Below are 13,928 nucleotides of genomic sequence, written 5' to 3'. Positions count from 1 at the left end.
TGGGAGAAATGCAGTACAGCTCTAGCTCTCCTTCCCTCATGCTGACCCACGTGGAAAGCAAGCAGAGAACACACAGGTAAATGTCCTCTAATTCCCAACTGCTCTCCAAATGTAGCAGGAAAGGACATTTATGTAACTGGCTATTTAACCATCCTGGGACCTAGACAGGAATTAAAAAACCACCCACCAAAACCCCGAAAAACCATTGACCCAGCATCCCGAGGAAAGTCCTGCAGACCGCCAGAGGTGATCGTTCATGTCTGGAATTACAGTGACATCCTGTGGACAAACTCGGAATGCAAAAACCAACGGATAGAACCGAGGGGACCGGATTTCTCTTGGAAGGAAAGAGATTGTTTTACAAGTGGAGCTTCTGACACCCCTAGAAGCCAACCCAAGCGTAGGCAGCACAAGTGGAGCTCCTGAACTAGTGCAGAAACGTCCAACTCAAAGTCTAGGGGAGATAAGAAACCAGTTCCTGCTGGGCTTTCCCCAGGGTTCTCTGCATGACTTCATGGCTGTGGCAGCAACAGGAGGGACAGAGGTTTCAATTGAGCTCCATGGGGCACGCAGGAGATGTCTCCTATTTGGTAGATCACTTGTTTGCCCCAACTACTCCACTCACAACCCACACACCCGCCAGGCACAAAGCACACAAGGAAAGAAGAACTAAAACCACCTCAGTTTACTCAGAACAGTGCCTGATTGCGAAAACAGCAGTTCTTCACAAGACTGAACAGGTATTGCTTCTAAATACACATGGAGACTAAAAGTCTGCTGCTTTTAAAAGGCTTAAAGCCTTATTAACACCCATCAGAAACCTGTTTTAAAACAAAGGCTGAAGCAAAGCTATGGGGCAGGCTCTGAGCTGCATGCAGGAAGGAAACCAGGCTGGAGAACCAGCCGAAAGCTGGCTGCAAGGCACATGGCACAATGGCCCATGGTCCTGCTCCACTGAATCCCAGTTTTCCCTGTCCCTTCCTCTCCTTACTAAACAAATGTGGTTCTGGAAAGCACCACTCTTCTCCAGTGATCATCCTGCTCTTTGAACTGTCCCAGCCCATCCCTAATGGCCATCCCATTTCCCTGGCTGGAAGCTTTAGGGCAGTTGGACATCAACTGCCCTTCATCCCTGATGTGGTGCTAAGGACAGCCAAAGACTACAGCATTCCCCAGGGAACACCAGGCACATCCTATGCACCTCCTGCATTCACACAACCCTCACTTGCTCCAGCTATAAGATCCACACTGTCCTCTTGTTTTGCCAGTCCTTTCCATTGTTCCCTGTGCAAAGCTGCACAGACCACCTCTACCCACCTAGTTCTTCATACTTCTTGCAGGCTTTGCTGAGGTTGACAGACGTGCAGACCTTCTCAACATCATTCCAGTGACTTCTTCCACTGACAGCTGTCTGCAAAGACCAACCGAAATCCAGGAGACAGCATCACAGAATCACTTAGGTTGCAAACCACCTTTAAGATAATTGAGTCCAACCCTAAACCTAACATTGGACTTGGCAGTCCAATACTAAACCACATCCTTAAGCAACGCAACACATTTAAATACCCCCAGGGACAGTGCCTGCAGCCCTGCCCTGGGCAGCCTGTTCCAATGCCTGAGCACCCTCTGGGGCAGGAATTGTTCCTCAGCTCCATCTAAACCTGCCCTGGGGCAGCTTGAGGCCGGTTCCTCTTCTCCCATCCCTTGTTCCTTGGGAGCAGAGCCCAGCCCCTCCTGACTCCATCCTCCTGTCAGGCACTTGTAGGGAGCCATCAGGTCCCCCCTGAGCCTTCTCTTCTCCATCTGAACCCCCCAGGTCCCTCAGCCGTTCCCCATCACACTTGGGCTCCAGGCCCTGCACCAGCTCCATTCCCTTCTCTGGCCCCGCTCCAGCCCCTCAATGTCTCTCTTGCAGTGAGGGGCCCAGAGCTGAACACAGGATTCGAGGTGCAGCCTCACCAGTGCCCAGTGCAGGGGCACAATCCCTGCCCTGGCCCTGCTGCCGCACTGGTGCTGATCCAGGCCAGGATGCTGGGGGCTTCCTGGCTGCCTGGGCACAAGCTGCTCATGGTCAGCCATTGATCACCACCCCTGGTCCTTTTCTGCTGAGCAGCTTTCCAGCCACTCTTCCTGTTGCAGGTGCCACACACCAGGTTCCTGCTACCCTCCCTCCAACCCTGAACCATCTGCCTGAGCTGGCTCAGGTCTGTCTGTGCAGTTCCAGGTAAATCCAAAGTTTGAGTTGCATTAAAATTCATTTGACCTTGGATTTACAAAAGGTTGCCCAGGCTTAACAGTAAATAACTGCAGAGGAACCAACCAAAAAGGAGGAACTACTGTGGCCAGCAGAAGATTGCTCTCTGGAAGCAAAAGCCGTCACATAAAGTGGTACCAAGCACACATCCAGTCTGTGGAAACTGGCTGCACATTCCCTGTCTCATTGGGCTGAATAGGAGCAGAAAGCCACCCCCATTAGCCCATACATAGAGAGTTAGCCGGACTTCGGTTCATGTGGGCTTGGATCTGGGCTCTTCCAGCAGACTGGCAGCATTTGCCTCCCTCAGCCCTCAGGTGAAACAGGTTTCCCCAGAACTGGTTTGGTTTTCTGCCCCATTTGGCTTCATGTCCTGCTCCTGAGTACTCACCTTGCTGTAGGCGATCTGTAGTGTTAGCGGGATTGCTTCCCTATCTCCATCTATACCCAGCCTTTTGCTGCCTGGTCCTGAAAGAAACAAGGAGCGAATATTACACGATGGCCTTTTATCCCCATTCTTCCACTGGCCACTGACACAGCAGCACATCCAGTACCTACAGAAAGGGGGCAAAAAAAGACTGGTTTGCTGAGCACAGCTGTGGAGCAAAAGGACAGAAGGAAAAGGTGGCTTAAAAGCTGCCAGAAAGCAATTAATCTGGTGCAGAGATTTCAACACAAAGCACAACAAGCAGCTCTGTAAAACTGAAAGCAGCGCTGGTGAGGCCAGTGCAGAGGGGTCAGTGCTCCAGGGAAAACACAAAGCCATAAAAGGCCTCATTGCTAACCCAGCTCCTGTTTTTCCAGGCATATTTCTGCCCACATTAAATTAGCCTTGAAATCCTGTGCCCAACACTTACTCTTTTTTTCCCTGGATAATTTTTAGCAGATGTTCAGTGTTGCCAGAGAACCCAAGGAAAAAAGAGAAATCAAAGGCAGGATTGGTGGTTTCACGAGTTGTTGGGAAGAGGCCTTGGCTGAGCCTGCGTTCTGGGGAGCAGCATGGGTGACACTTCATACGGAGGGTATTTTATGAGCTCTGTTTACAAGGACAAGGCCAGATCACAGAAAAGCACTTGGTTAACACAATTAAGCAACGTGTTTAAATGCAGTATTATTCATTGGCCATGAGATGTCTCTGCAGCTGCACCGCACCAGGCACCATCCTGTCCTTGGGTATCTGGGATGCTTCTGCCACTGCTGCTTCTCTCTATGTTATAAATTCCTAGTGTAAAAGATCAGGGATCTCCCTTGAAGGAAGGCTCCAAGCAGAAGCAACAAACCTTGCTTTGCCCAGGAAGCAAAGGAAATGGGAAGAGAGGTTTATAACTCCTGGGCAAAGCACATACAACAGAAAGCAGCAAAAAGACGAAGAGCTGCATTTGGCTGGGTGGTGAGGAGGGTAAGGAAATGGGCTTGAAGCTGCTTTATTGCAAGTACGATTTGGAGGTAAAAGCAGTAAAAACAAGGCATTGCCACAGCTTCAGTCCTGAAGAGGAATGCAAGAACTATGGTGCTTCACTTCCAAACCTGGGAAAAGCTGCCTGGACCTTTGACACAACGCACCCGCTGCAGCCCGGGCTCAGGTACCCACCGCAGCCCACAGTCCCTTCCAGCCCCACTTCCCATTTGTCTCCCATTCCAGCAGAGCTCTGCCCTGAGGCTGTTGGTGCAGGATGAAGCAGCTACAGACCTGATGCCTTGATGGCCCGTGTGGCCGCTGAGTGGCCCAGCTCGAGGGAGTGAATGAAGACTTCGGTCATCTTCTCTCCTCCAATGAAGGTGAGCTGCAGGGGGAGGCGAGGGAAAATGTGGTGATGGTGAGGACACAACAGGTACATTTGGGAAAATCCCTTATTTTCAAAACACAGCTTCCGACTACTGTCTTGGGTGACAAGCCTGGAGAAAAGAAGCTGCGTGGACCTCTCGTAGCAGCCTTCCAGTATCTGAAGGGAGCCCTACAAGGATGCTGGAGAGGACTCTTCATGACACACTGTAGTGACAGGACAAGGGGAAATGGGTTCAAACTGAAACAGAGGAAGTTCATGTTAGATCTAAGGCAGAAGCTCTTCCCTGTGAGGGTGCTGAGGCGCTGGCACAGGGTGCCCAGAGAAGCTGTGGCTGCCCCATCCCTGGCAGTGCTCAAGGCCAGGTTGGACACAGGGGCTTGGAGCAAGCTGCTCCAGCGGAAGGGGTCCCTGCCTGCAGCAGGGTGTTGGAACTGGATGAACTTTAAGGTCCCTTCCAATCCAAATCAGCACATGGTGGCTGTGCCACGTCCCCATCATAGAATCATAGAATCATAGAATAGTTAGGGTTGGAAAGGACTTCAAGATCATTCAGTTCCAACCCCCCTGCCATAGGCAGGGACACCTCACACTAAACCATCCCACCCAAGGCTTCACAAGCAGGTCCCAAGCTGGTGGCACAGGCAGAAAATCTCCTCTTTCTCCCTTACCAAGACAGGGCTGAGCCCCTTTGCCTACCTCTGTCTGGTAGAGCTGCAGCAGGACAGGGCACGTGGCGAAGCGGCAGTAGTAGAGGATCATATCTGCCAGGATGGGCAACTGCTCCTGGGAGTCCTCCTGGGGGTCAGCCTCTGGCTTGGCAGACTGTAGTGAGAGAATACGTCACACGCCTGATGGGGTACAGGGTACCCACAGCCCAACGCCAAGAACTGCCCATCCCACCCCACCAGGGACAGAAACCCTCCTTCTGACCACCAGGAACTGACTATCTGCATCCTGTGTCCATGTAGCACAGCCTCCTGTACAGAATCACTGTGGCCCAGGGTAAGCTCCGCTGTACCTTGGGGAAGGGGGATGCCGAGCCCTACCAGTTGGCTTACTTGTACCTGACACAGGACGTCCATGGGCAGGTTCATCAGCCCAAGAACATTACGCTCGTACCATGGGTCCAACATGCCAATGTAGTGGGAGATGTCATTGGTGCTGCCCTCCATCCCAGCCAAGGTGGGATCCTGAAACCAAACACAGCGGGGTCACTCTAGGGACCCCCCATCTCCTCAACCCATGCTTGGGGCTGGTGGAAGAGACACAAATGCTCCACTCAGCCCACCCCATGAACTCCTCACATGGCTCTCGGGGCCACGGAGAGCACCAGTGTCACCACAAGCCCTGTGGTGAGCAGGACACGTACCACCTGAGCTGAGGCTCGGAGCTGTGGGTCCCCCAAGGACGGGGAGTGATGCATAAGCGGGGTTGGTGGAGCCAAGCAGCTCCTCTTCACAGGGACGTAGAAAAACTGCAGCTTGAAGTACCTTGTCAGTAAGGGGCAGGTGCTCTCCTTAAGCCTAAGAGAAGGTGGGAGAGGGCTGGGTGAGCCGAGCCTCCAGTGCATCCCTGCAGCCACAGCCCCCAGGCCGCCCGCCTCACCTGAGGTTGCTGTAGGCTCTGGCCACTTTCCCCGAGATGCGGTCGGAGCCGAAGACCACGACGCGCAGCGTGGCCGCCTTGGTGTCATCCTCGCAGCTGAGGAACGGCCGGCGCTGCAGGCTAAGGTGCCACGGGGCGAGCGGGGCCGGCAGCCGCGGGCTCAGGACGTGCTGCGGCAGCGAGTGAGCGCGCCGGGAGCGCGCCGGGACGCGGTGCTTGGCGTGGGACGCGCACAGGCTCTCGGCACGGCGCAGCGGCAGCGAGAGCGAGCCCGTGTCCGAGCAGTCCCGCAGGTCCCTCCTCAGGACCAGCTGGCTTTTGCTCTTGAACAGTTTGTAGATCCTGGTGGTCAGCGTGTGTCTGTGTTTGTGGTGGGTCTTCTCTGCCTTCAGCTCCGGCCGCCCCACTGCATCCAGGGAGCTCTCGTCACTGTCCTCTGCGTACCCACTGTCCATGCAGTCCTTCAGACTAGACACAAATGACTTGAGGGACTTCCTGGAGACCACGGTCAGCTCTGAGATGGACTCCTTGGAGGCGGTGAAGAGGGACACTCGTGAGGGCTTCGATCCCTCCTCTGACAACACCGAGTACACCGAGTCTTTGGAAATGGTGCAGATAGGAGAAAGCAGCGAGTCGCGCTCAGGGGAACCCCCATCGATTTCCACCTCCTCTTCATCCTCCTCCTCATTCTCCGAGGCCATGGGCTCAACAACGCTGCACTCTTTGCTGAGGACATCATTAAGGATATCTGAAAGGCAACCAGAGGGGGAATGTGCCTGGCACAGGCTCCAGCACAACCACAGGAAACGTGGCGACCCCAGACCATGACAATACCACAGCATGGCCAACACTCTCTCAAACAAGGAGTTGAAAACCTCCTCCTGACATTTTTTGGATTTCCGTGAGGCGCTCAGATGCAATGCAAACCAAACCATGCTCCTCTCCTTGAGGTCACATTTCTGTTTGGGTTCTCACAAGGCAAACATCAGTTGGGCTTTTCTTCCTTTCTACACAGGTTTCACAATGTGCTTGTGTCCAATCCAGATTTAACTGGAGGGCGAGAGGAAAGCAAGGTGTTCAGCTAATCACACCCCAAATCACCCTACTGAAGGTGGCCTCTTGGCAAGGCTGGACTCACTGCAAAGCCTGAGCCACAGCTCTGGTCCAGCTTGCTTGGGCTGGCACACAATGAACACCAAACCTTCCTGGGAACAGAAAAGGTCTTCCAGGAATGGGGAAGCTGGAGAGACCAGCTCAGCAGAGGGGAAGCCACTGCTTCCCCTGCAAAACTGCTGTGGCTGGGCTGAGAGCACGGCAAAGGCACCCACACCTCAGCTGTGCCTGCTGTGAGCAGGGGAAGTGCTGCAGCGTCTGAAGGACCTCAGCCCTCCAAAGCCCTGATATCTCAATGTGTTCAGGCTTTCCTAGCAACAATTTCCAGGGCACAGACAAGGTTTACTCCTTGCAGAGAAGCTTTCTACCAAACACGGTCTCCATCTTATCAATATCCCCACGAACTCACAGAATCCCAGACTGGTTTGTGTTGGAAGGGACCTTAAGGCTCATCCAGTTCCAACCCCTGCCACGGGCAGGGACCCCTTCCACTGGAGCAGCTTGCTCCAAGCCCCTGTGTCCAACCTGGCCTTGAGCACTGCCAGGGATGGGGCAGCCACAGCTTCTCTGGGCACCCTGTGCCAGCGCCTCAGCACCCTCACAGGGAAGAGCTTCTGCCTTGTCTCCAAACTAAACTTCCCTGTTTCAGTTTGAACCCATCACCCCTTGTCCTGTCACTATAGTCCCTGATGAAGAGCTCCTCTTCAGCATCCTTGTAGCCCCCTTCAGACACTGGAAGGCTGCTCTGAGTTCTCCGTGCAGCTTCTCTTCTCCAGGCTGAACAGCCCCAATTTCAACAACCTCTTCCAGCAAGGCACAACCTTCCCAGCAGATTAAGCCCTACATGATTCGTCTCTAGCAACACACACTTTGCAGCCACCAGTATCTTGTGCCCATCACTCAGATGAGGGCTATGCTTGGGATCATGCCCAAGCTGACACCCACATCCTCTCCCATCCTGAGGACACCAGCACCGATGGTGTTACCTCTCCCTCCAACACCAACAAGTTGTTATCAGCTCTTTCAGGCTCTGGCCACAGCTTGTGTCATGCACACGGCTGCAAGGGGCAGCCCAGGCCAAGCTGAAATGCTGCTCAGCCAGCCCTGTGACAGGCTGTGGGGGCTGAGGTCTCACCGGGAGGGGCAGAGGACCCCCCTCTGCTTACCAAAGTTATCCTGATCCCAGCTGTAAGTGTAGCAGCGAGCAGCAGGGATGGGGATGGTGTGGAGCTTGCGGGGCTGACCCTCACCTGCGAAGAGAGTAGGGAGAGGAGGTAAGTGTGCAGGGCCCTGCAGTACTGCTCCTGATAGCTCTCCTGGCCAGAAGGTGACACCCACCCCAATGACACACTTTGGGCAGCCTAGGTCATGCAGAACACATGCTGCTGCTGTTATCCCCATGAAAACACACACAATTGGGACAAGGGGGCATTTCACAGCTCAAAGAGCTGTAAAACATCACTGCTACCATGGGTTTCTGATCTAATCACGTGGGTTTTCCTCTCACCCACAAAGGCTGGACACATTTTTTGTTGTTGTTGTTATGAAGAAAGATGAGAAACGCTTTCTGGCTCATGGCTTGGTTACGAGATAGGGCCTGGGCTGGTGGGGTTTCTGTTGTAGTCGTGCTAGGCTGAAGCTGTGCAGAACGGCCCCTCACTGCCAGGCAGGGGCTGAGCTGGCAGCAAACCCTGGGACAAGAGGAGCCCGGGAGGGGTTCTCACCCGTGATGGCAGGAAAGGAGGCAGCCCCGGCGATGTCCCGCAGCACAGACTGCAGCCGCTCCCGCGCCAGGACAGGGTCACTGCTGGCAGCCGCAGCCTCCTGAGCGTCCGTGGCAGTGGCATAGATCTCCAAGAGCTCTTCCAGGGTCTTGGACTGGGGAAGCAGAGCCCAGGTGAGAGATCAAGGGGGTCCCTCCACAGGGGCAACACACAGGTCTTTGGGCAGGATCACTAACTGCCACTGGGGAATTCTCCCCACTGCCTCCTACCCCCTTCATGGAATCCCAGACTGGTTTGTGTTGGAAGGGACCTGAAAGCTCATCCAGCTCCAGCCCCTGCCACGGGCAGGGACCCCTTCCACTGGAGCAGCTTGCTCCAAGCCCCTGTGTCCAACCTGGCCTTGAACACTGCCAGGATGCCCATCATCTGGGATGTGCCCTGGAACTTTTGCAAGGAAAAAAATGAAGTGCTTGAAAAGCTCTAAGGGGTTTTCTTGATAATGTTTTGCCTCCCTCCACCAAAGCAAAGTGTTTCTCCGGTCAAGCACTTCTGCTGCATTTCAAACCTGGGGCACTTCCTCTCTCCATGTAAGGATGGGGAAAGGAGTAAAAGGGTAAAAGGCAAGTGAGACATTTCACAAACCACAAGTGCAGACCTCCGCTCTAACCGAGGAGGGGAAGATGTGCACTCTTCCTACAAGAAGTGTTATCAAAACTTCTTTTGTCAACCAAGTACTTCTTGGTCAGAAAACCCGGCAGCCAAGTGCACGAACCCGGCAGCGCTGCTGCCTGGCTGAGCCCCCCGAGCCTACCTTCAGGACGTGGTGCAGGCTGTCCAGGTCGCAGCAGGTGCCGAAGTTGGCCTGGTAGAGGTGCTCGAGCAGCAGGACGAGCGTGGCGCGCTGCGGGTGCTCGCTGGAGCTCAGCCTCTCAGCGATGGAGAGGAACTCGCTCTGCACCTCAGAGGGGTTGAGCAGCAGCACCGTCCTGGGGGGGACAAGGTGACGGGTTTAGGCCATGAGCCGTGTCTGGACGCCGGCGGCACATGAAGCTTGGACCAATGCACTCTAGATGGCAGTGTCCTCTCACGTTAGGCACAGCCAGAGGGTCTCAGAGGTGCCAGATCCAGCTGCAGCGCCAGGGAGCAGGCAATGGATGAGAATCCTCCGTCCTGCCCCTTGGCACAACGTCTCCTGCCACACGTGCAGTATCACCTGCCCAGTCAACCCATCAGCCAGTTGTCCTAACTGACAGCCAGCACATACAATGAAGGGGAGGGCTGAAAATGAGAATGCCCCCAAAACAAGTTCCCCTCAGCAAGGTGCAGGTCAGAGCATCACTTCTGGGCTATAAGGAGAAGAGCTACATCCTTCAGCTGCAGTTTTGCTCTGGACCACAATATGAATATGCACAGGCTTTAGACTCCCAAACCTGCAGCCCAGAGAGCACATGCTTCAACTGACAGATAAGAGCAGTCCACCTCACTGAGCAAAAACTACTCTGAATTAAAGATGTGCTCTGGTGTGCTTGGTATTACAGAGCACAGGCAATGGGCAAAAGCTTCCAACAAGCACCAGGTTCAGCTTGTGTACAGCTTTGTGACAGGTTTTCAGGGCTTCTTATGCAAACACAGCCACCCTGCTGTAAGTCATCGGTGGCTGCACCAGTATAAGCTATGTAGAGCAGCAGAGCTGTGCTGGGATACAGACACAGATCCAGGGGTGCACAGCGTGAGTGGAGAAGCCAGAACAGCAGGAGAACCCCCCTGCTGAGTGGAGGTGTCTGTGCACGAGGGACTGTCCCTGGGGCAGGCGCTGCAGCCAGGAAGGGCACACACTGCCCAGGTTCATTTCCCTGCTCATGAGGTGTCCTGGCAGGAGGAATGTTCAGCCTCAGTTAAGGTGCAAAGTCTGACTGTGCTGCAAGGCTTTCAGTAATCATTGCACGGGGACGGACTCGCTTCTGACCCCCTTTGGGGTGGTGGCTCCAAACACACAGATCAAAGCATCTCCTTCCTGTTCTCCAGCATGTGCTGAGATCAGCAGCTCCTGTGGAGGAGATTCTGCCTCCCCCTCTCCCCTGTTCACCCAGGCCTGCAGCCCTGCAGGATAACCGACCTAGGGAGCCCACAGACCCTGCCCCACAGCTGGAGACCCACTCTCCATGTCCCTTCCAACAGCTCATCCCCGTTCTCCCCAGCACCCACTGCTATACCCCAAGATGCCTTTGCTGCAGCCCCACTGCTCCTTAAGCAAGGATGGGAGACCATGGGGATACTTCAGTGCAGCAAACAGTGCCAATAGCCACACTTACACAGTGGAGCTCTGATAGTTCTTCACGGGCAGCCCCTGTTCTGTTCTCACCAACCTCTGGAAGGAGATCCCTGGGGAAAGAGCAGAGGACATGAGACACGGCACTGCTGCAGACTGCTGTGCCTCAGAGGCACGCTTTGTTTCCTAATGTGATGCTGGCCTGGCTGAGCTGCTGTCCAGAGCAGGCACAGCAGCACAGAAAGTTCTTGTGGGGACAAGACTCAGCCACCATGTAAGTCCAGGAGTGAGGGATGTGAAGGGTAAAGGCCCAAAGTGATGGTAAAGCAACCAAAGAGTGAGTGGGATGGGTGAGCTGCTCTATCCAGTCCCTTATGCCACACTGCTGATGAGGAATGTGAATTGCATGGATGATATTTAGCAGCTTCTGCCTATTGCTTTAGCTGCCCAGGCCCTGGATCTCCCTTATGGACAGCAGGTCACTGCCACCTTCCCTCCCATGGAGACAGAGCACAGACTGGACCCGGCAGAATTGAGGCTGGCATGAACAGTCCCTGTCCCCATCCCTGGGATGCCCTCGGGACCTCCAACAAGGTGACATTGGATGGACCTGCACTGTGTGGCAACAGCGCAGCCCGTGTCACCCCCAAACAGCAGGACTGGGGCACACCTTGGGAAATATGGTGTCAGTGAGATCCATCACCTTCGTTGCTACAGGCAGCCACATCCCAACACCAGCTGCTGCTTGGCAGCCCTGCTCCAGCACCCATGGGCAGCACACGTTGCTCATGCAGGCCCCTTGATTACAGCAGCATTCACTCCTCTTGCAGAGGCATCAGCCCCAGTCGGCACATAAAAGCTATCACATTCTTGGCAAATACTGACAGCAGCTTGGTCTCAGTTAATATTCACCCTCCTCTCAATAAAAAGCTTTTGCTTCAGCCTTGCAGCAGGTCACAAAGGCCACGCAACAAGCTTACAAGGTCCTGGTCAGCTTACCAGCAGAGGACATGTTTTCTGTTGTTCTTGGCTCCAGCTGGGGGGAGAGGCCACGGTGAGGGGCAGCACTGGGCTCCCCAGCCCCATCAGGCCAACACCTCCCACACGGCATCTTTTGGCAGGGGAGGGGAAATCTCTCATCTGCTTGTAGGGAGGGAAAAGCTTTTGGACCAAAGTCCCCAGCTCACATGGCCTCAGGCACCGGCGATGGTGGTGCTGGGACAAGAGCAGAAGGTAGCAATTCCCCCCCAGCCATCTGTAAACACAGTCCCAACTGGTGCCGTAGCAATAAATGACCAGGAAGGAACTAGGGAAGTCCGTGGCTGCACCAGCATGGGGTGAGCATCCCCAGGTCCGTGTTGGCCCTGCAGCTCTGAGCTGGAGGCTGAACACAGCACAACAGCCCAGCCAGACCCTGCCTGGTGCCCATGGCCATTTATGCTGGTGGAGCCTTGAGCTGGGGATAGAAGAACCAGCCCAGTGCCAGCACTGTGGAGGGTTTATTTCAATCTTTTTGTTCCTTTGAAAGCATCTTTCACCCCATCTGCACCTACAAGCTCCCACCTCCGCAGAGACCCTGAGTTTCACGTCCCCGTCCCGGCTCTCCAAAGCAGCTGCCTAGATTAGGGATGGGGGTAAGGATCCCAGCCCCAGCTCATGTGCCCATCCAAGGCCTCCCAAGTCCTGCTCAGAGCCGGTCTTGCTGCCATGACCCTGTGCAGGAGCAAACAAGGCCTGAAATGTGCTCTGTGTGATACCAGCTCTCCATAAGCCACCAACAGACAGGGAGATTAGGGGAAAAGGCCTTTCAGAAATAATTGGAAGAGCTGCTCCATTGGGAACAACAGGACATCTACAAGGAGACCTTAATTAGGAGGAGCGCTGCTGCTGCTGATAGATGTGCCCAAAGCTGTATCACAAGGTGTCTCAGCTGTAAAGAAAGAGCCAGGGAGCCCCTCAGCCCTACGGAAATCTCCACGCAAGAGCAGGCTTGAAGGCTCCAGCCACCTTGATGCTGATGAATGGCCCCACTGTTATCACCCCAGTTACACCACTGAGCATCTCAGACAAAGCCCAGGGCTGGGCAGGAGCAGCCACATGTGCTTTGCCATGGAAAAGACCCACCAGACTGAAAGGCAGCCAGGAAACAGTTACACATTCTGCTTTTTCACACTGGTCCAGAGCTGAGCATCCCAAGGATGCACCCACCACCTTGCATGCAAGGCAGCCACCCAAAACATAACCCTGCCCTGCTCCTCCAGAGGAATCTGGGGTCACCCTGTGCTGGGAAAATCATCCAGAGGATGGAAGGCAGAGCTCCTCATGTCATGGAAAAGGTGAGGGTTGGGAGGCACGAGGTAGATGTGGACACCGCACTCAAGGGATGCATGAAGTAAAGTGAAGCAGAAGAGAGCAGCACCAGAAGAGCCTCAGGCAGCAGGTGGCCTGGGGGAGCAGTGGGGCAGGAGTGCTTACCAGGGGCCTTAAGCTCGTTGCTGATGAAGGTGAGCAGCTTGCGGAAGATGTCACAGTAGGGCACGGGCCAGGTCAGGAAGCTGTGGTACACACCGGCAGCTTTCAGGAGCAGATCGGAGCCCGATGGGAAATGAGGAGCCTGCAGGGGATGGGGAGACACTGTTAGAAAGGGAGCAAAGGCACAAGCTCGAGCACTGCGTCAAAACTTACTGTGTCAAAACTTAAGGGCTTAGGCTGGAAGTGGGAGGAGAAGAGGATCAGAGCAGAGGTTCATCCTGTGACACCCCGTCCTCTCACAAAGAAGGGTCAAAGTACCTCCCCCCCAGGCACAGCTCTGAAAAAGCTCCATCCGCTCTGCACCTTCCCAACCTCCCGGCTGTGGCTCACATGCCAAAGCCTATATATACATTTAACAACCAGAGATCCATACAGACGAATGGCATCACAGCCTGTGCTTCTGCAAGACCTGGCAGCAATGATTTCCTCGGGATAATGATGCATTGTGCTAATAATAATAAAAAAAAAGGGTTTCCTGTAAGGGCTCCACTCCTTTGTAGCAGTGCTGCCTTTACATCTTGCACAAGAGTAATGAAAAAGCTTTGCCTTCTCTGCACAGAGAAGGGTCCATCTCCCTTTCTGATTAGCCCATCTTCAAATAAAAAGCTTAAAACCCACTGAAGCTCCTTTTTTACATCTCTCAG

At 54.3% G+C, this 13,928-nt stretch overlaps 1 protein-coding gene across 12 annotated transcripts in view; it reads right to left on the bottom strand.

Moving 5' to 3' along the window:
- The window catches only part of PIK3R5 (phosphoinositide-3-kinase regulatory subunit 5), a 57,145-nt gene that overhangs the window by 1,628 nt on the left and 41,589 nt on the right, over window positions 1-13,928 (bottom strand). For 9 of the 12 annotated variants that reach the window (XM_065693334.1, XM_065693341.1, XM_065693339.1 and 6 more), the window contains 12 exons: window positions 13,228-13,366; window positions 10,796-10,865; window positions 9,295-9,469; window positions 8,484-8,637; window positions 7,926-8,009; window positions 5,647-6,394; window positions 5,411-5,564; window positions 5,100-5,231; window positions 4,738-4,863; window positions 3,945-4,038; window positions 2,646-2,722; window positions 1,318-1,411 (listed from right to left, as the gene is read on the bottom strand). In XM_065693334.1, coding sequence (XP_065549406.1) covers window positions 1,318-1,411; window positions 2,646-2,722; window positions 3,945-4,038; window positions 4,738-4,863; window positions 5,100-5,231; window positions 5,411-5,564; window positions 5,647-6,394; window positions 7,926-8,009; window positions 8,484-8,637; window positions 9,295-9,469; window positions 10,796-10,865; window positions 13,228-13,366 — 2,047 coding nt within the window. The remainder of the gene's footprint in view (window positions 1-1,317; window positions 1,412-2,645; window positions 2,723-3,944; window positions 4,039-4,737; window positions 4,864-5,099; window positions 5,232-5,410; window positions 5,565-5,646; window positions 6,395-7,925; window positions 8,010-8,483; window positions 8,638-9,294; window positions 9,470-10,795; window positions 10,866-13,227; window positions 13,367-13,928) is intronic. The other 3 variants (XM_065693342.1, XM_065693343.1, XM_065693345.1) reach the window with 1 other exon arrangement.

This window comes from Lathamus discolor, chromosome 13 (genome assembly GCF_037157495.1).
Source record: "Lathamus discolor isolate bLatDis1 chromosome 13, bLatDis1.hap1, whole genome shotgun sequence".
NCBI lineage: Eukaryota > Metazoa > Chordata > Aves > Psittaciformes > Psittacidae > Lathamus > Lathamus discolor.
Note: the sequence above shows the minus strand (reverse complement) of the source record. Positions and strands in the feature narration are given on the sequence as shown.